The 22,804-nt window shown below is 37.5% G+C and overlaps 1 protein-coding gene and 1 pseudogene across 2 annotated transcripts; both read left to right on the forward strand.

The window, feature by feature from the left end:
- Positions 1–5,240: 5,240 nt before the first annotated feature.
- Positions 5,241–10,018, forward strand: LOC147283733 (ammonium transporter 3 member 2-like; annotated as a pseudogene). The gene is made up of 3 exons (XR_015122303.1): positions 5,241–6,048; positions 6,666–6,948; positions 9,359–10,018. The product of XR_015122303.1 is annotated as an ammonium transporter 3 member 2-like (transcript).
- A 2,329-nt stretch (positions 10,019–12,347) lies between these two features.
- LOC147283734 (ammonium transporter 3 member 2-like) lies at positions 12,348–17,372 on the forward strand. The gene is made up of 3 exons (XM_086243820.1): positions 12,348–13,022; positions 13,745–14,030; positions 16,625–17,372. The coding sequence occupies exons 1-3, from the start codon at positions 12,363–12,365 to the stop codon at positions 17,149–17,151; spliced, it is 1,473 nt and encodes a 490-aa protein (XP_086099946.1). The 5' UTR covers positions 12,348–12,362; the 3' UTR covers positions 17,152–17,372.
- Positions 17,373–22,804: the final 5,432 nt, after the last annotated feature.

A 22,804-nucleotide genomic window follows, 5' to 3' on the forward strand; every position in this document is an offset into this window, starting at 1 on the left:
CGTTGATGAGAGATCACGAATATTAGCAGATAGGTTCAAAAGTTCTGCTGAGGATCAGCTTTACTTAGTCCCTTATAACTCTGGGTAAGTAATTGTTTTAATGTGTTTTCTAGTTGTTTTGCAATTTAACATAATCTATAAGAAGTTTGGTAGATGTTTAATGAATTTTTTGTGTAGAAATCATTGGGTGTTAACGGTTGTCAATCCGGACAAGGAGATTGTCCATTTTTTGGACCCAATGAGAAGGAGACTATGTGGTGAAGAATGGAGAACCGTGGTGGACAAGTAAGTAATTAATTGAGCAGAAGCTTGATTCCCAAAACAGCAGTTTGATTTATTTATGCATATGCATGTATAAGGTTTTTATTTGCTATGCTGATACACGGTATCTGTTTTCATGTTAAAGTACGATCAGAATCTTTAAAGCCCAAGGGAATAAGAAAGGGAACAAGGCAGTTTTGTGGAAAAACTTGTCGGTATGCATGTTTGCTAATTTCTACTCAAGTTCATAGTGATTTAGATTATGAATTTCGGTCCTAATTCTATTGCTTATACTATTTAGGGCATTCCTCAACAACCAACCCACAAGGAGTGTGGCTATTTTGTTATGCGGTTTATGAAAGAGATAGTTGAAGATGAAGGATTAAGCTTTGCTACCAAGGTACAAACTGAACTTGAAATTTAGACTTAATTTTATACTATTTGGAATGTATATATACTAGGATATATATATCATGGGAAGTTTGAAATTTAATAAGCTGAAAGGTTAATTGCATGTGGGGCAGATTTTAAGTCCTAGGTAGCATTTGGCCTAGACTTAATTGGGACAGATTTTAAGTCTTATGCACATTTGCATGTGTTCATAGTAGCATTATGAAAACAAAGAAGTTATTCATAGTAGCAACTTGATGCCCTACTAGTTTCCAAGTCGCTTGTTCTCTTTTATTTTTGATTTTTTTTTCTTTGGTGTATTTAGGTTACTCATTTTACATATGCTTATCATTTGTTGTGTTGTTGTGCACCTTTGATAGTTTATTTTTGAAAATCCCACCTTTCTTTGGGTCATGCAACTCTTTTCTTGGACCTATGCTTAGATTTAGCCTGTTTGTTTTGTCATGTTGACCAATTGATTGGTGACTTGCACTTTGATGAAATTGATTAATTGGCCAGCAAATTTCCTGAATTTTTGTAACTTCTAAACAGATATTGGGGTTCACTATTTTTGTGTAGTCGTCATAAGTGGAATTAAGCTCTTTCATCTAATTAAGTTTGCATGCTAGAATTATTTCAATCTTACCAAATCAAAATAGACCTTTGAACAATTTCCTGCTGTCTACTAAACTTTGCCCAGGTTTGAATGTTGAATGTTGGTATACTGCATGTGTTACAGTGTGCATGTTTCATGGTGTCATGATAACATGATGGTTTGGCTGCAACCTCATTACACTTGGGACATGTTTCATTTTGTTTAAAATGTGGTTTGGATCAATTGTGTAAAAACCCTTGTTAATTATGATGATGATGGATTAACTTTATGGTTATGACAGGTTGATTGTTTTTTAAGTCAATTAGATCATTAATTTGATGGTTGATGATTAACTTGATGGTTATGGCAGGTTAATTGTTTTTTAAGTCACTTAGATCATTATTTTGATGGTTTGTTCTTGCTTTGTATGTTTGTTCTTTGGTTCAAGGGTTTCCCCTGCTCCTTTATTTTTATTGATTCATTCAATTACTAAAAAAAAAGGTTAATGAAACAAAAATGTTGAATTTCTTATTGGTGTATTCCCTTATGTTAATCCCTTTGTTACTCCATGGTTAATTTCAGTGGGAAAGGAGAAAGGACAACACCTACTCACAGGACCAGATTGATGAAGTACGCGCTGAATGGGCAGGTTTTCTGGTGCGCTATATGTAGATCCAATACGTACTCCTCACTTCCCTAAATCTGCTGGCTGGGTTTAACAAGCATTTTTTGGTAAATATTTTGTATAGCTAACTGGCTAGGCTGTGTAGACATGCAATATTATGATGGGAGCAGTTCATTGACTAGCTAATCTTGCAAAGTCAGATATTTTGGTATTTATATGGCTGACTTTGCACGATTACTTAGGTTAGACCATGTCATCCCTAGCTTTATAGTTTTTGTAATCAACAAGTACTTTTTGTAGTTATCAAGTTACTTATAATTTTTTGGGCTGTACATTAATTGGCAAGGAATGTGTGAATGGGTTTGTTATCATGATCGACTTTGTAAACTCCAATTCCAATTTAATGAATTCATGGATCTTTTTGAGTTACCAAAATTTGTGGATTACTTTGGATGCAACAAGCAGAGATTTAGTGGGATTTAATTCCAATTGGATATGCAAGCAGGGAATTAATGGGGATTCAATTGGATGTAAGCAGGGATATTAAAATGTGAATCAAACAAACAACAGTTTTAAATTTAAAAAAATTATGTTGATTAATCATAGACAACGGTTTTAGTTAAATAACCATTGTATAAAACACCTACTAACAACAGTTAAAACGATTAACCAAAAAATTGATGTGTATCATCTATCTATACAACATTTTTGAAAAAAAATTACTTGTCAAACACATAACTTAACATCACATATAGTTAAAAAAAAGTTGTGGAAAAAATGATTACCCAACGGTTTTAAGATATAAAATGATATGTATAAGTAATTAAAATAACATGTTTTAGTAAAAACTGTTGTTGAAATTCTTATGTAAAAACTGTTGTTGAGATTCTTATGTACAAACATCATGCCGGTTTTATACTATATTATGCAACGGTATTTCTTAAAACGGATGTTTAACAATACTTTGAACAACATTTATATCATATAAGTATTGTCTAATCTTTACTAATACAATTGTTTTGTATCTGTAAACGTTGTGTATTGAGTTTCAACGCAACTTTTTAAGATGAATATTGGGCATTTTGGTGGATACTAGACAACAGTTGTAAATTATAACTGTTGTATTAATCCATTTAGACAACGGGTTTTTACCGTTGTCTAAATATACTATAGTCGTCACTCGCCTAGACGACAGAATTTTTGGTAAAAAGACAACGGTTTTTCACCGTTGTCTATTAACTTCATTGTTGTAGTGCACCATCGCGCGTTCCTTCATCGATGAGGGAAGTTCAGTCAACATCATCTACCATTCTGCATTCGAGCAGATGGGCATCGGCGAGGACAAGTTAGAAGCTGATACGCCGGCCTTGATCGGATTCGGGGGAGAAGTGGTTCAACCCCTCGGACACATCTACCTTCCCCTTTCGCTCGGGAAGGGGCCAGTCAAGAAAACTTACATGACGTACTTCATTGTTGTCAAGCGGCCATTAGCTTATAACATCATCCTGGGCAGACCGGCCCTGGTCGACCTCGATTGTATCGTCTACTACGCCAACCTCCTCATCAAGTGTCCAGTGGGCGATGACTGCATCGTCATCCAGGGAGACCAGTGTTCAGCTCGATCCTGCTACACCACCTCCATCAGGCAGAAGGGTCAACCGCCGAACTCCCAGGAGCTGGACTCCATCGCTGATTCCGGAAGGTGGCCGAGGGCGGAGACATTTGACTTCACGGCCGAGCCGAACTCGGACTCTCGCCCCCTCCCGGCCGAAGCCTAGGAAGAAGTACCGATCTCGGAGGACACACTAGATCAGACTTGAGACTAGGGAATTAATTACGGGCAAAAGAAAATTGAGTTGGACTTTGGGAGGAAGAGAGAATCGGGCTTGAGCTAGCCCAATAAAGAAATTTTGGGCTGGTGGGTTGAAGGCCGGCTTGGTGTAGGAATGAAATAGGCTGATAGCCCTATTTATAAGTAAAGGCCCAAAGCCGTGCAAGCCCAGGACTTGACACACGGGCCTTTTGTTGGCTTTGTGCATAAAGTGCACGCAAGAAGAAAAGAAAATGGGATGGAGAGAAGCAGACACCAACGTACCCGAGTGTGTTGGAAGGAGAGTGGGTCGCCGCGCTGCCCAATTGGCGAACGACACACGAGATAGGCCCGCTCTGGTTGGACTATACATCACTGGGCGATGTTCTAATTGAGCGACACATCGCCTGCCTAGGCACACTGGCATTATCAGATCGTCCAGCACAAACAATCCAAATTGCGCCACATGTTCAGCATTTTTATTTTTCTTTTCAAATTTTCATTATATTTTAATTAATTCAATTTCAAATTCATAAAATATTCATACGAGCTTTGAAAAATAAGCCGTCAATTGTGTCGCGTTCATATCGACAAATACTATTTTCCAATGGCTTTACTTTTCTCAATATCCTTCTAAAAATTTTGATACTAAGGAAAACCTTCTAGGAAATTCTAATATCTTTATTTTCTAACATTCAATCTAACTTTGGTAATTCACCAAAATTACCTTGAAACTCTGAAAATTGATTTGTAAAATCCTACAGGCTCATCTTAGCGAGTAGTATTTATCTTGAGCCTCAAACATTATTTTGACTTCCAAAATATTTATGAAAAATCCAACTCCTTAATTGAATTTTGGAAAATCAAAAATATTTTAATTTTTCAACTTAGAAAATTCATAACATGCTTTCCCAAACTCCAATCAATAAGTAGGATTTCTTCCAAATTCGTGACATCAATTACTCTCTAATCATGGTCCCGCTTTGACCATATGACATTCGTACAAAATTATGTAAATCTGAAATTGAAAGGAATAATTTTCTTATTTTTAATAAAATAATTCACAAAAATTATAGAAAATTCTATAAATCACCAAAAATTTAAATTAACTCTAAAATAAATATGCGAAAATTATTAGGGCGTCACATGATAGGACCTACGAATTTTGTCCTTATTTTTTATCCTTCCACACAAAAACAACCATGTATACATCTTGACATTTAGGGGAATATTGAGCTTCCACACAAAAACACCCATGTATACATCTTGACATTTACGGGAATATTCAACTTCCATACAAAAACCATCATGTAACCAAGTGGCAGAGGATTTTGATACAACACAAAAACCATCATGTAACCAAGTCTGCTTCCACACAAACACCCATGTATACATCTTGACTTTTAGGGGAATATTGAGCTTCCTCTTGTATGATGATGATGATAGAGGTGAGATTCTGATCCTACCATATTATATCTACATTTTAATTAATTAAGGCAAGATCACGGGATAAATATATTGCATCTCCCACTTTCACACAGCTTGTCCAATTGTCCTTATCTGATTGTTCGTTATCATAAGTGAAAGTTTGAAATACCCCAACTAATACGACAAATGCCAATTTATTATCATATGATCATCATTTCACTCACATCAGCATATATACCAACTTACATTGCGCCTAGCTAGCTAGCTTACTTGGTTCAGGCCATGGCAACTCCTCCGAACCCTGTGCCGGTGGCGTACATTGGCGGCTCCGCGGCGGTGCCGCTATGGTTGAACAAAGGGTGTCACACTTGGCAAATGGTAGCAGCCACACTTGTGGGTCTACAAAGCGTGCCGGGTCTTGTGATACTGTACGGCAGCGTTGTGAAGAAGAAATGGGCAGTGAACTCGGCGTTCATGGCTCTCTACGCCTTTGCGGCGGTGGTCATCTGCTGGGTGACATGGGCCTACAAGATGTCGTTCGGGGAGAAGCTGCTGCCGTTTTTGGGGAAAGCGGGGCCGGTGTTGGGCCAGAAGTACTCGCTGAAACAGGCGGCGCTGCAGGCCACGACCCACTACTTCCGTAACCACACGGTGGAGGCGCCGATGGGGGAGCCGTTGTATCCGATGGCGACGTTGGTGTGGTTTCAGGGGGTGTTCGCGGCGATCACGCTGATATTGCTGGCGGGGTCGGTGCTGGGGAGGATGAGCTTCAAGGCGTGGATGCTGTTCGTGCCGCTGTGGCTGACGTTTTCGTATACGGTGGGGGCTTTCAGCTTGTGGGGTGGTGGCTTCTTGTTCCATTGGGGTGTCATGGACTTCTGTGGTGGTTATGTCATTCATCTCTCTTCCGGTGTTGCTGGCTTCACCACTGCTTATTGGGTACAATATTAATACGTTCTTTTCTTCACATACATGCATGCCTCAAAAATTTCAGGTAAGATACCTCCTCTATGTTAGAATATAAAAGTGGGTGTTAATTGTTTCGTTTGATAGTACGTCGAATATATAAACATATTCTATTTTATGTATGTCCCAAAGAAACGTCACAAGATATTCTATAAAAGATTTCTTCAAATGTATATTTCCGTACCTACCCTTATTTTTCTTCTCTTATATTTAATTAGTTACAACCTTAATTACCTAGCTTAGAACTGGTTTTAATATATAAGAGGAAAAAACACAAACAAATAATTCTTCTGACTTTGTGTACCCTTTAGTCTTTTAGCGATCAAATAGCAATAATATATGTAATATTATTTTTTGGGACAAAATTAATTTGACTAGCTAGCTAGCTGCAGATTAGAGAATCATACATACACGTATGTTATTAATTAAATAACATGAGGTTGTTGTAGTTTTTCCTTGGATTTTACATTTGCTATATATGGTTCAATAATTGTAACTATATATAAAAAAAATAAAAATAAAAATAAAAAATAAAGGAGAAAATAAATATAATAATAAGATATTAATGTGAGGTTTGGTTTGATATGCAGGTAGGACCAAGGGTGAAGAATGACAGAGAGAAATTTTCACCAAACAATGTGTTGCTGACGTTGGCAGGGGCAGGGCTACTATGGATGGGATGGGCAGGTTTCAACGGCGGAGGTCCCTACGCCGCAAACATAGACTCGATGGCAGTCATCAACACCAACATCTGCGCCGCTACGAGCCTCTTGGTCTGGACGTGGCTCGATGTCATTTTCTTCAAGAAGCCCTCTGTCATCGGAGCTGTCCAGGGAATGATTACTGGCCTCGTTTGCATTACTCCTGGTGCAGGTACGTACCACACACTCATTCAATAATAATATTTAGGCTAAATTACATAAATACACCCACTGAGGGGTATTTCAGATTGGTCTATGAATAAAAAGATATTTTAAATTAGTACACTAATTATAAAAAGTTACAAAATAGAATATACATTACAAATTCCGTCAATAAAGACGTTAAATACTAGTGTAGACAGTGCTAATTATATGAATTTTTTGAATAATGTAGATACTAAATTTACACCACATGAATTAATAATAACAAGTTTAAGAGTTTAAAAGTTTTTGTAGTTTTTATTTTATTTTATTAATATGACATTATAAATCCATGTATAGCAAATTTGGTATCCACATGATTAAAAAAATTAACGTCCTTTTATTTTTATGCCTTTAATATATCATTATTCTAGAGAGCTGCTATTTGCACACCCTTAAATTTCTTTTTGCACACCCTCAAAAATTTAATTTGTGAAATAACCAAAAACACCCAAAATAAAATTACCCAAAACCTCATCCCTTTATCATTCCCTCTTCCCTGTCACAGCACCCCACCCCCCCCCCCCCCGGTGAGAACCACTGCCGACCACCCCAGCCCGTTCCGGCCTTCCTCTCTCTCTCTCTCTCTCTCTCTCTCTCTCTCTCTCTCTCTCTCTCTCTCCTTCCCTCTTACCCGCCGACCACCCCACCCCCATCCTCCCTCTCCTCTTTCTCTCTCCCCGAAACCAACCCAGCCCTTCACTCTCTCTCTCTACAACTTTGAGCCCCTCCCCTTGCCGCACCACCTCCCTCTGCACCCCTCCCCTTTTGCCATCCCCCTCCCCTCCCCCTGCCGCACCATCTCCCCCCTGCAACACTTCCCCTGCCGCACCACCTCCCCCCTGCACCCCTCCCCCTGTCGCACCACCTCACCCCTGCAACACTCCCCCTGCCGCACCACCTCCCCCCCGCACCACCTCACCCCTGCAACACTCCCCCTGCCGCACCACCTCCCCCCTGCACCCCTCCCCCTGCCGCACCACCTCCCCCCTGCACCCCTCCCCCTGCCGCACCACCTCACCCCTGCAACACTCCCCCTGCCGCACCACCTCCCCCCTGCAACCCTCCCCCTGCCGCACCACCTCACCCCTGCACCGCACCACCTCCCTCTGCACCCCTGAAAATTAAAAAAAAAATATATATATATATATGCAGGTGGTTCGGCGAACCAGTGCCGAACTCGGCTGTTTCGTTCGGCAGGCATCCACCGAATAGAAGAGGATTGTTCGGCGGGTACCTGCTGAATGAAATAGCCACGTTCGGCACTGGTCTGCCGAACCTGCAATTTTTTTTTTTTTTAAGTTGGTGTTGCGGGGAGGAGGTGGTGCTGCGGGGAGGAGAGAGAGAGGGAGGTGGTCGGGTGAGGGAAGGAGTGGGAGGGAGGTGGTCGGTGAGGGAGGGGAAGGGAGGGGGGAGGGAGGAGGGAGGGGGAGGGGAGGGGCTGGGATATATGGCAGAGGCTTGCGGATGAGTGGCTGGTTTCAACTTTTTTTTTTTTTTTTGTTCTTTGTTTTTTTTTTATTATTTAAAAATTCACATTTGGGGTAGGGTGTGTAGTGTTTGAATTAGGTGGGTGTGTAGTGAGAAATTTTGGTGAGATTAATGAGGTTGGGGTATTTTGGTAATGGGAGGGGTGTGTAAAAGAGAAATTTTAAATTTTAGAAAATGGTAAGAGGTGTGTAAGAGAAAAGTGTGTGCAAAAAGAAAAAAAAGGGTGTGCAAATAGCAGCTCTCTTATTCTATATATTATTAAGAAATACCCTTTGTCAACCACGGGAAGTATCAATTATATCCCTATTTTATCAACAAATTATAAAATGGAGTGATAAACCATGACCTCTTAATTAGCATTGCACCTTTCCTACTTTAGCACTGCTAGTTTTCGATCTGTACCGCCACGCGCACAGGTGTGAGTCATCTAATACATTGTGTGATGATAGAACTATTTGTACTACAAATAATGCTAAAGATTTCTAATTTGATTTTAAATAATGTGACAGTGCATATATAATTAGTGTCTTATTTTAATAAATGAGCCTGATCATAGTGAATTATTTATAATAGGGATACAAACTTGTGACACAAATTCAAAATTCCTAATACGTACTGCTCTTTCTTTATATATATCACATCTCTAATTAATAGAGATGGTATACCTATACAGTTTTACTTCTAACATATGATAAAAATAAAATAAGAAATCGATCCATCTAGCATTATTTTTAAGAAGAAATTTTTTGTCAACTATCATCTAATATACCTTTCGTATCAGTTGCTACAAGTATGTATATGTATATATGTATATACATGTTCTCCTTGGAGTAATTGCATATATATATAGACAAGAATTTGAATGGTTTATTTTATAAATTCTATTTTAGGTCTTGTTCAAGGATGGGCAGCCATAGTGATGGGAGTTTTGTCTGGGAGTGTGCCATGGTTCACAATGATGATCGTAGACAAGAGGTGGAAAATGTTAACCAAAGTTGATGACACGCTCGGCGTGGTTCACACCCACGCCGTGGCTGGCCTTCTCGGCGGAATTTTGACCGGTCTCTTCGCGGAGCCCGATCTATGCGAATTGTTTTTGCCTGTTACAAATTCACGTGGAGGTGTGTACGGAGGCTCGGGAGGCATCCAAATCCTGAAACAGATTGTGGGAGGCATGTTTATCATAGGATGGAACGTCGTGGTGACGTCAATTATTTGCGTGGTGATTCGGATTTTTGTTCCGTTGCGGATGCCGGAGGAGCAGCGCATGGAGAAGAGGCCTATGCATTGTGGGGTGATGGGGAGAAGTATGATGTTTCAAAACATGACGTAAGACACCCCGACCCCGAGGATATATCACCCACTAAGTTTCCATCCAATGGTGCCACTCAGATGGTCTAACAACTCTAAATTATATATGTTTTTATTTGGTATTTAAGTTGGTGTTGTTCCACAAGTGTCCATCAATTAAGTAGGATTTTGATGGAGAATATATGGATATATATGGTTTTATGATATCTTGCTCGTTGGTGAAAAGGCTAGCTAGCCACGTGTATTGTTTGTGTGTATATATATATATATATATATATTGCTTTATGGGTTTGTATTTGGAAAAACATGCACTTTAATTTCTTTTTCTTTTTTTTTTGGTGAAAAAACACTTTAATTTCAATCATCATTAAAATGCATTCATGTGACTTGTCTTTGTGATTGCGCGCGTTTGCAGATGCACCTAGGTTGGATCCTAGGTTGCTATGTTCTCATGATAGGGATCTCAAGCCAATTCTTGATTTTATTTACTTAGGTGATTCTAGCTAGTGTTTAAATTATCAGACATTGGTAATAAGGATTTATGATATCCCTATTAATTCAAACTTTGAATTAAATTTATTTGTATATGTAGTTTAGATATGGGTAGAATTCATGGGAATTAAAACTAAGTGCTTGAGTTAGTTTGGCTATTCATTTGGAATTGTAGTTGCATTTTTAATGTAGAATGTAGATTGCTTACGTAAATTTTGCAGGAACTAACTTGACATTGCACATTAAAATTGAGTAATTGGAAATTGAATGGGTAGGTCTGTAAGTCTCTAGGAAAAACTGTTGTTAATTGAATGGGTAGGTCTAGCTCTAGGTCTTTGGGTGGATTATCCAATGAAAAACTGTTGCTGTGGCATTTTAAATATATTTGTCAAAATCTAATGTTGTCAATATGAATTTGGTAGTATGTGTACGTATTACACAACATTGATAAACTCTTTTTGTACTTTACCATTGTAATGCTTTAAATACCTAATTATTTTTTCAAAAAATTTCATTTTCGACTTCCTGATATGATGTTCGAAAATTGGGAATTATGATTAATTTGTTTATGAAATTTTAATTTATTCATTCGCGGGTTTTTGTAGTTGAGAATGCAAAAATGTGTAATAGACATTGTGGGACCCGGTTTTTGCCACATAGATGAGGGCCAAATTAAGATTGGGCCAAGACATGGCTACAATGATATATTATGCCCAAGGTTGAGAGGAATTAAAGTAGGCCCATATTGAACCTGCTTAATCAGTTGAGGGAATCAGCTAAGCCCAAAACAGTACAACTTCGACACCATCTCAAAACTCTCAACCACTTGATCACTGATAATCCTCAACCACTACTAGCTTTTTGCTTTCATAACCCACAAGGTCTAAGAATTTTCATTGCTAATCTCTCTCTATTCTTTGATCAATTTGTGATTTCTATGGCAATAACATTCTCAGATCCACTAGAGGCAATCTCTCTCTCTCCCCCCCCCAACCTCATCTTTCTCTCTCGCCATTCCTCTTTCCCCGACGAGACATGATCTTTCCTTTCGGTCATATGCAAGAAAACTCCATAAACCAGTCTTGCTTGACCAAATTTATGTACTTTCTAGAGTTCGTCTTATTGGTTTCTACTTAAGTCCAAATTAAAATTAAATTATGGAGGTTAACCCATAAAAGTCCAACAATATGACCAGGTCAGTGCATGGGGGTTGTAGAAGCTTTACTCTAGCAGCCAACGCCTATATGCTCACGCACTGACCTCGACATTACATCTTCTAAACACTTTATTGGGATAGCTTCAATCCATTATTAATTTGATTGATTAATAAATAAGTCCAATTAATCCCCGTTAGTAAAAGTCAAGCTGACATTTAACTGATCTCTCAATAAATTGATAGACGAAATTTCATTTTTCAACTTACATAATAAATCAGATGTATATTTGAAATATTTGAAAGTTCGCGAACCCCGTCGAAATAACATATATAATTATATGTCTAAATTGAATTTATGCCAATATATTTTTAGACTTTCATGACATGTGTTGACACGTGTTTTCTATTGTAGTGGTTCCTGCCGCGCACACAGTCAGAGAAGTTACAAGTAATTAATATCCCATCAAGGATTGAATAGAATATATATATATTCAGGTGTATGTCAACTGATGATTATGATAAAGGTGAGATTCTGATCCTACCATATATATCCTACATTTTAATTAATTAAGGCAAGATTCACGGGATGAATATACTGCATCTCCCACTTTCACACAGATCCTACCATATTATATCTACATTTTAATTAATTAAGGCAAGATTCATGGGATAAATATATTGCATCTCCCACTTTCACACAGCTTGTCCAATTGTCCGTATCTGATTGTACGTTATCATAAGTCAAACACCCCAACAAATACGACAAATGCCGTCCTTCCAAGTACTTTTTTATACCAATTGCTACTCGATCCTTTCGATCCCTTATATGACCCTAGCGGCCTAGCTCCAATTATCATATGATCATCATTTCACTCACATCAGCATACATACCAACTTACATTGCGCCTAGCTAGCTTGCTTAATTGGTTCAGGCCATGGCAACTCCTCCGAACCCTGTGCCGGTGGCGTACATGGGCGGCTCCGCGGCGGTGCCGGTATGGTTGAACAAAGGGGACAACAGTTGGCAAATGGTAGCAGCCACACTTGTGGGTCTACAAAGCGTGCCGGGTCTTGTGATACTGTACGGCAGCGTTGTGAAGAAGAAATGGGCAGTGAACTCGGCGTTCATGGCTCTCTACGCCTTTGCGGCGGTGGTCATCTGCTGGGTGATATGGGGCTACCAGATGTCGTTCGGGGACAAGCTGCTGCCGTTTTGGGGGAAAGCGGGGCTGGCGTTGGGCCAGAAGTACCTGCTGAAACAGGCGCAGCTGCCGGCCACGACCCACTACTTCAGCGACCACGTGACGGTGGAGACGGCGAAGGTGGAGCCGTTTTATCCGATGGCGACGTTGGTGTGGTTTCAGGGGGTGTTCGCGGCGATCACGCTGATATTGCTGGCGGGGTCGGTGCTGGGGAGGATGAGCTTCAAGGCGTGGATGCTGTTCGTGCCGCTGTGGCTGACGTTTTCGTATACGGTGGGGGCTTTCAGCTTGTGGGGTGGTGGCTTCTTGTTCCATTGGGGTGTCATGGACTTCTGTGGTGGTTATGTCATTCATCTCTCTTCCGGTGTTGCTGGCTTCACCACTGCTTATTGGGTACAATATTAACATATACAAATTAACACAATTAATAACTATAACATACAAATTATACAATTTCAACTTTCAGATTTTAATGGATATGTCTGTACCATTACCATATATAAACAACGTACCCCATATTTAGTTCATTTCTTCTTAAAAACAAAATAGACATCTTCTATGATTTATGTAAGAATGAAAAATGATCACTTTTTTTAGTAATTTTATTGATCCATCAATAATGTTAGAATATAAAATGTTGTCCGAACGTGAGATTCCATTACTTTTGATTTCAGGTAAGGTACCTCCTCTATGTTAGAATATAAAGGAGGGTGTTTTGATTGTTTCGTTTGATAGTAGGTCGAATATGTTATGTCCTCATATTAGCTTATAAATCAAAATTTTATGTAAATTACATAAAATTCATCTAATAATTAATAGTTTCGACTAATTAACAGTTAACATATATAATGTCTTATACATGTATAACGTTGTTATTTTTTGGGACAAAATTAATTTGACTAGCTAGCTAGCTGCAGATTAGAGAATCATACATACACGTATGTTATTAATTAAATAACATGAAGTTGTTGTAGTTTTTCCTTGGATTTTACATTTGCTATATATGGTTCAATAATTGTAAATATATATATAAAAAATAAAAATAGAAATAAAAAATAAAGGAAAAAAGAAATATAATAATAAGATATTAATGTGAGGTTTGGTTTGATATGCAGGTAGGACCAAGGGTGAAGAAGGACAGAGAGGGATTTCCACCAAACAATGTGTTGCTGACGTTGGCAGGGGCAGGGCTGCTGTGGATGGGATGGGCAGGTTTCAACGGCGGAGGTCCCTACGCTGCAAACACAGACTCGTCCATGGCAGTCATCAACACCAACATCTGCGCCGCTACGAGCCTCTTGGTCTGGACGTGGCTCGATGTCATTTTCTTCAAGAAGCCCTCTGTCATCGGAGCTGTCCAGGGAATGATTACTGGCCTCGTTTGCATTACTCCTGGTGCAGGTACATACCACACGCTCATTCATTAATAATATTTAGGCTCAGTTACAAAATGCACTACTAAATATGAGGTGTATTTCAAATTAGTTTATGAACAAAAAAATATTTCACATTAATATACTAACTAATAAAAAGTTACAAAATAGAACATACATTACAAATTCCGTCAATAAGGACGTTAAATGCTAGTGTAGACTTTTTTTGAATAATGTAGACATTAAATTTACACCACATGAATTAATGATAACAAATTTAAGGGTTTAAAAGTTTTTGTAGTTTTTTTTTTTTTTTTTATTAATATGACATTATAAATCCATGTATAGCAAATTTGATGTCCACATTATTAAAAAAATTCACGTCATCATTGTCCAAAGTGGCATTTAACTGTCCTTTTTGATGGAATTCATAACAAATGTGTTATTTTGTAACTTTTTATTAGTTAGTGTACTAATTTGAAACATTTATTTGTTCGTAGACCAATTTGAAATACCCTTATAATTGATGGTTGCACTTGTAATTGAGCCTAATATTTATTAGAAAGTGAAAAACTTGTATGTAACGAGTGTATATATATATATATAGGCTTCTTCTATTAAAGTATACATCAACTTATTTATGTTGAGGTATAATCTTGTTCTTGGCCAAAAAAAAAAAAAGGTATAATCTTGTTGGGGCCTACACGAGTCGTTTTGTGTCGATCCGAACTGTTTGCAAGGATCATCTTCATTGATAGATCATCCTTGCAAAAAATTAGTTAAATCGGAAATCATTTGCCTATATAACTTTGATAAAACAAATGGACGGTTTCATCGAAAATATTTGATTCGTTCATTTATTCGACCAAAGTTAGATAGACAAATGATTTCCGATTTGGCTAATTTTTTGCAAGGATGATCTATCAATGGAGATGCAAAAAATGAACGGTTCGGATCAACGCAAAACGACTCATGTGGGTCCTAATAGGGTATATCTCAACATAAATAAGTTGAGGTATACCTCAGTAGAAGGAGCTTGTATATATATATATATATATTTACTCTCTCAAATATTACAATTAATAATTACATGACTCGTATGTGAAGACATATTGTGAATGAGTTAATATATTCATCCGTTACACATAAATTTTTCTCTACAAAATAAATATTCCGACTTTGCTTTACTAAACTAATATAATATTTTTTTAAAATAAATAAGGTCTAAAGTAAATTCAATTATTTAAAAAATGCCACTTTTTTTCTTTTTCTTTCATTTTCACACTTTTCATCACGAATCAATTTTCGGTGTGACCATTATATAGTCACGTAGAAGAAGAACTTACATATCCCCCTATGTGATACCATATAGCATCACCTCCTTTCTCATTGGCTCTCTCTTCTCTCACTCTCTTTCTCTCTCTCTCTTTAATTCTCTCATCTTTTTTGTCTCTATCTCTCTTTTCAATGGATACCACATCACTATTACATAGAGATAGGTAAGTTTTTTCCGTCACGTAGTGCTATTAATTATAATATGTGCATATTTATTAATATTATATCTTAAAAATATAAATTCATCGTTCATCTATATTATAATACATAGATTAATAACATCACATCACTATATTATATTACTATAGTCATTAATTTTTCTTTCACCATGTAATCCTTCCCTAGTAAGTGGGATTTTCGTTGACTTTCATGTCCTTTTTTTTGTTTGTAAATAAATGAAATTTTATAACCTAAGAGAGGGCAAGACCTTAAGAATACGTTGACTTCTTTGATGCCCTTGGAAGTCTTGGACCCTGGCATTCAAAGCTGCGTTAAGTTGACTTTAGAACACTTTATAACCAAGTTAAGATTGTCATTCAAATTATAAAATTTATTTAAATAAGGTGGCTCCAAATTTGTATATTTATACTCATCCCTTTATTTTTATGCCTTTAATATATCACTATTCTATATATTATTAAGAAATACCCTTTGTCAACCACGGGAAGTATCAATTATATCCCTATTTTATCAACAAATTATAAAATGGAGTGATAAACCATGACCTCTTAATTAGCATTGCACCTTTCCTACTTTAGCACTGCTAGTTTTCGATCTGTACCGCCACGCGCACAGGTGTGAGTCATCTAATACTTTGTGTGATGATAGAACTATTTGTACTACAAATAATGCTAGAGATTTCTAATTTGATTTTAAATAATGTGACAGTGCATATATAATTAGTGTCTTATTTTAATAAATGAGCATGTTCATAGTGAATTATTTATAATTGGGATACAAACTTGTGACACAAATTCAAAATTCCTAATACGTACTGCTCTTTCTTTATATATATGGTATACTTATTCAGTTTTACTTCTAACATATGATCAAAATAAAATAAGAAATCAATCCATCTAGCATAGTTTTTAAGAGAAAGTTTTTGTCAACTATCATCTAATATACCTTTCGTATCAGTTGCTACAAGTTGGTGGTACCACAATCGTTTAACCCTTGGCGTCTAGCTAGTAGTGCTGTAAATATGTATATACATGTTCTCCTTGGAGTAATTGCATATATATATATAGACAAGAATTTGAATGGTTTATGTTATAAATTCTATTTTAGGTCTTGTTCAAGGATGGGCAGCCATAGTGATGGGAGTTTTGTCTGGGAGTGTGCCATGGTTCACAATGATGATCGTAGACAAGAGGTGGAAAATGTTAACCAAAGTTGACGACACGCTCGGCGTGGTTCACACCCACGCCGTGGCTGGCCTTCTCGGTGGAATTTTGACCGGTCTCTTCGCGGAGCCCGATCTATGCGCATTGTTTTTGCCTGTTACAAATTCACGTGGAGGTGTGTACGGAGGCTCGGGAGGCATCCAAATTCTGAAACAGATTGTGGGAGCCATGTTTATCATAGGATGGAACGTCGTGGCGACGTCAGTTATTTGCCTGGTGATTCGGCTTTTTGTTCCGTTGCGGATGCCGGAGGAGCAGTTGTTGATTGGGGACGACGCAGCGCATGGAGAAGAGGCCTATGCATTGTGGGGTGATGGGGAGAAGTATGATGTTACAAAACATGACCTAAGTTACCCCGAGGATATATCACCCACTAAGTTTGCATCCAATGGTGCCACTCAGATGGTCTAACAACTCTAAATTATATATGTTTTTATTTGGTATTTAAGTTGGTGTTGTTGCATAAGTGTCCATCAATTAAGTAGGATTTTGATGGAGAATATATGGATATATATGGTTTTATGATCTCTTGCTCGTTGGTGAAAAGGCTAGCTAGCCACATATATTGTTTGTATATATATATATATATATATTGCTTTATGGGTTTGTATTTGGAAAAACATGCACTTTAATTTCTTTTTTTTTTTTTTTTTTGTGAAAAAACACTTTAATTTCAATCATCATTAAAATGCATTCAGTGACTTGTCTTTGTGATTGCGCGCGTTTGCAGATGCACCTAGGTTGGATCCTAGGTTGCTATATATGTTATCATGATAGGGATCTCAAGCCAATTCTTGATTTTATTTACTTAGGTGATTCTAGCTAGTGTTTAAATTATCAGACATTGGTAATAAGGATTTATGATATCCATATTAATTCAAACTTTAAATTAAATTTATTTGTATATGTAGTTTAGATATGGGTAGAATTCATGGGAATGAAAATTAAGTACTTGAGTTAGTTTGGCTATTCATTTGGAATTGTAGTTGCATTTAATGTAGAATATAGATTGCTTATGTAAATTTTGCGGGAACTAACTTCACATTGCGCATTAAAATTGGTAACTGGAAATTGAATGGGTAGGTCTGTAGGTCTTTAGGAAAAACTGTTGTTAATTGAATGGGTAGGTCTAGCTGTAGGTCTTTGGGTGGATTATCCAATGAAAAATTGTTGCTGTGGCATTTTAAATATATTTGTCAAAATCTAATGTTGTCAAAATGAATTTGGTAGTATGTGTATGTATTACACAACATTGATAAACTCTTTTTGTACTTTACCATTGTAATGCTTTAAATACCTAATTATTTTTTAAAAAAATTTCATTTTCAACTTCCTGATATGATGTTCGAAAATTGGGAATTCTGATTTGTTTATGAAATTTTAATTTATTCATTCGCTGATTTTTGTAGTTGAGAATGCAAAAATGTGTAATAGACATTGTAGGACTCGATTTTTGCCACATAGATGAAGGCCAAATTAAGATTGGGCCAAGGCATGGCTACAATGATATATTATGCCCAAGGTTGAGAGGAATTAAAGGAGGCCCTTATTGAACCTGCTTAATCAGTTAAGGGAATAAGCTAACAGCTAAGCCCAAAACAGTACAACTTTGACACCATCTCAAAACTCTCAACCACTTGACACTACAACAAAGTAGCCGTTTAGCGGGGAAAAATTTCCTTGCTAAAAGTAAGCTTATCCTCGCAAAAAGTTTTTGGCGAGGATTTTTCATTCGTCATCAACTTGTCGCTGTATCGCCGTCGAGGAAAGTCTACAGCGATGAAAATTTGGATTCCTCGCTATCCTTTTCCAGTGACGCTAAAATAATTTTCTCACTAAATCCTTTTTGCGAGCATATAATTCCTTGCAAAAAAGGAATTAATTTGATGCAAAAAATATTAAAAACGTCTGCAAATAATTTTAGTGACGACATTTTTTTCCTCGCTAATGCTAAAATCCTCGCTAAAGTTTAATAATCAATTAATATATTGTTTTATAAAATAAAAAAATTTATTTCTTTTTGGCGACACAATGCAATTTCCTCGCTGTAAGTGAATTGTAGTGAGGAATTGTATCCTCCCTATAGGTTATTTAGGGCAAGGAAATAAATCTCCTCACTGTAAGTGACTTATTGTAGGTGACATATAGTGAGGAAATCCCATATTTTCCTCACAATATGTTTCCTTTGGCGAGAAATACTTTCCTCGCTATAAGTCCCCTACAACGAGAAATTTTTTTTTGCCACCAAAAGTTTGATATTTGATAGATCATTTTGTAGTTTGTTTATATTTATTGATAACCAAATAAGACAACAATTAAAACAATATATAACATATATCAATACTAGTTTAAACTAGTTTCACAATGCCATTAAACATTCAATAGGTCTCCTAAATTAAAAGTCATAATTAAGTACAAAAGCAAAAGAAATTAAAATATTGATAACTAGCTAAAATAGAAGGAATTATCATTAAGTGCATGAAAACTAACACTTAGTAGCCATCATAGAGGGAGTCATAATTAAGTGCATCAAAACAAACACTTAGTAGTCCTCAGCCTTTTTGATCTTCTCCTCTAAGACTTTCATTACTTCACTTTGATGGTCTAGTTGTTGTAGAGTCTCAAAAATATGTTGTTGAGCTTGACAAACTGAAAACCAACATGGACAGCAGATAGCATGTTCAATTCAAGTGCTTTACTTACAAGACAAACTGACAGGACCACCCTCGGATTCCACCCTGAAACCCGGAGAGGTCCTGCGGGAATCCAAAATCAAGAAAAATCCTACCGAAAATTCGGCAGAACCTCCCCTGAAAATGGACTAACCCAAAATTCCAACACCTGTTAAAAAGCACTTCTAAACAGCAACCACCTCTACCACAACCAAAAAGGGTCTCAGACCCAACAATTTCACAGAGAAGCCAACTAAATATTTAAAGTGGTTATCAGAGCCTCTATTCTATTACAAAGAATTTTTACACCGAAAAATAAATGACGCCTACTGGTCCGAATAGGAATATGGATGTGACTGCCTCGACGTGATTGGCTCGACCTCCACCAAAGCTACTACCTGGGGGACAATTTAAAACAAAACAAGATAAACCGTGAGACAAACTCAGTGAGTGGACAGTATAATAGAAACGAAAACAAAAGTAAACTTCTTGTTTCAAAAAAAAATCCTTCAAAACCACGTTTGGCTCTAAAACCTCACGTTAGTCTTTGAAATCTCCCAGTTTAAAATCATAAAGTTTATTTAAACTTAAGAAATCCAACAAAACAATATATATTTTCTCAAGATAACAATTTCTTAAAACAAACGAACCGTAAAACATCGTAACAACAACCTTGATAGAATTCAAAAGAAATCCCTCACTTAAAAACATATTTAATAATTTTTGAAAATAACCAAATTCATTTTCCACCATGCTATATACCCTGAATAACCTGGCCATACACCTGTGCGGAATTCCTGCATCGCACAGGCAGGCAATATCCTGGCCATACACACGCGTGGAGTAAATCCAACACGTGCAGGCAATATCCTGGCCATACACATGTGCGAATAAAATCGATCAGCACGTGCAGGCAATCTTGGTCATACGTGCACGCAGAGCGGCCCCCAAAGGGCGAAGCATTCCGACACACGGCCCAAAGCCTATATGTGTGCCATGATGGGTCCCAAAGACCTATCCAATCCGATAACTTGGAGGGTACTGCAAGGGTGGTTTGAAAACCATTTTTCATAACCAAAATCATAGATCCTTTTTCCACCGAAAACATATATCATTGTGCTTTCCCAAGAAGATTTTAAATCCATAACTTATAGCATAATTCCAATTAAAATCAAACTGTATAAACGCAACCGATACTTTTCGATCGAAAACCGAAAACTGAAAAATTAAATAAACTATATGAAGAAAATCATAAGCTAAAATCCTTTCCAAGAGATATTCATCAATTTAAACAATCCGTCAAGTGAAACCATATTTTTAAACTTATGTACAAAGGGAATTTGAAAAACCGAAATCCGACATTTATTCACTAAATCCCAAATCAGACTCAAGATGCTTAACATAATTAAAATGATGGAATTTCATGAAATTCTTTTGAAAGGTCAAAGTTCACTCACATATTATTTCTAAATCAAACTTAATTAACCAAAATAAAAACACAAATTTCATAAATCATTTAAGGAAACAAGGTCCACTCACAGAGATAGTCCTAGCTTCGATCCTCCGCCAGATCGTCACGAGCCACGGTCGTCTCGCCTATAAAATAAAAAATCAACGAAAAATAATTAGTTCCGACTCAAAGCACTTAAATGTAAATGTGTGCTTAACTTAACGTCACACCTGACTCCCATTCTAGCTCGACGATTCCCAACCTCTACTCGTAGACCCCAAACCACTACATGAACACTCCGGAAGCTCCCCGGCTCAGCCTAACCAAAAACGTCCTAACCAAGATCAATAACTCACTCCACCATTTCCTTAAAAATCATCCTACATTCACTAAAATACAATGGGGTCCGAAATCCCCTTGTGTGCCGCCCAAGGTGGCTATCTCAAATCAGATTTTTAGCCAAGAAATGCCTAATTCCTCAAACCCATTCAATCCTTCAATCTTAAACCACAATTGGGGTTCCTAGGAATAGAATTATTACTCAAAACAACACAAATGGCCCTCTAATCTGAAAATTAAAGAACAACCCGAAATGGCTTCAAAAACTCAGAAACTTCAAATTCCTAATTACTCGAAATTGAACAACATGAATTTAGGGAAATGAAGGCCCAATAGAAGAGGAAGAAAACTCACCTAAAATGGAGGTGTTTGGCGCTGGAAATTGGTCAGAATCCGGCAAGACAAAGGGGAGCCAAACTGCTGGGTTTTCTGTACGCGCGGCTGGGCTGGCTGGAGGAACGCTGGGGGAGATCGCCGGCCTGAGGGAAGGTCACCGGAGAGTGGCGACTGCGAGGGGAGGCTGGCATTGATGGCCGGTGCTGCGCACAGAGGGAGAGAGCAGAGAGAGAACACGGGGAGAGTGAGAACAAGGAGAGAGAGAGTAGGCTCGGGGGGGGGGGGGGTCAGCGCCTGGGGGGTGTGCTCGCCGGAGGTCGAGGCCGGCAGGGTGGCCGCCGATGGTGAGTGAGGGTGGCTGGGGTTGTGGCGCAGGAGAGAGGGTGCGGGGGAGAGGAAAAACAGGGAGAGAGTGCGGGGAGAAAGAGAGATAAAAGGAAGAGAGAGAAGCCACTAGAAAATTCTAGAGAGAGAAAAAAAATCAGAAATTTTTTCTGATTTTGGGTATTTAAAACCCACTTTTATAAATTTACAAAATTGCCCCTCACTTCACATGTCCATATCTTTCAAACCGTAACTCGAAACGACGCGTGCTAAATGTCTACGAACTCGTGGACTCGAAACCTTTCCAACGGACCCAAAGTCAAAATTGAATACTCATTTATTTAAAAAGTCAACTTTGGGTAAAGCCCCAAATTAAAACAAAAATAAATATTTAAATCAAAACCCTTTTTATTTTCCAAATAAATCTCAAATCTTTAAAATACAATTCAACATCCTTTAAAAAAATCTCTTAAAAACATAGTTAAATAAAAATTTAAATTTATAGTGAAAATTTGGGTCGGGTCGTTACACAAACACCCCTAAATTTTTTAAAAGGATGAAAATTCCACTGCAACAGAATATACACCACATTGAGAGAAATCTAAAAAATGTAATTAAATTAACCTTTATGTAAAGCACACCTACACAATTGGAACATAGTGGAGAATAAACAACAATGTGATTGGGCAAGTAAGATGAAACCTTAGATTAATAAATCAAAGAGAAAGACATGCTTGAGAGTTCAAAAGGAATAACAGCTATAAAATGAAAACCAACCTATATGGACAGCATATAGCATGTTCAATTCAAGTGTTTTACTTTAAATGATAAAACACCCCTAAACTTTTGAAAATGAAAGGAAGAAGATCCTTCCAGAAGAGAAGGCAACATTTCAGTAACACACCCCAAGATACACTAACATGTCGACTCGGTCATCAATGCC

Source organism: Dryas octopetala, chromosome 5 (assembly GCF_963921425.1).
Source record: "Dryas octopetala chromosome 5, drDryOcto1.1, whole genome shotgun sequence".
In the NCBI taxonomy this organism is placed as follows: domain Eukaryota; kingdom Viridiplantae; phylum Streptophyta; class Magnoliopsida; order Rosales; family Rosaceae; genus Dryas; species Dryas octopetala.

What these genes read in the sequence shown, in the direction of transcription:
- LOC147283734 (XM_086243820.1), top strand. Translation starts at nt 12,363, where the DNA reads ATGGCAACTCCTCCGAACCCTGTGCCGGTGGCGTACATGGGCGGCTCC. An exon ending in GCTTCACCACTGCTTATTGG is followed by an intron (nt 13,023 to 13,744) that starts GTACAATATTAA and finishes TTTGATATGCAG; the next exon opens with GTAGGACCAAGGGTGAAGAA. An exon ending in TTGCATTACTCCTGGTGCAG is followed by an intron (nt 14,031 to 16,624) that starts GTACATACCACA and finishes ATTCTATTTTAG; the next exon opens with GTCTTGTTCAAGGATGGGCA.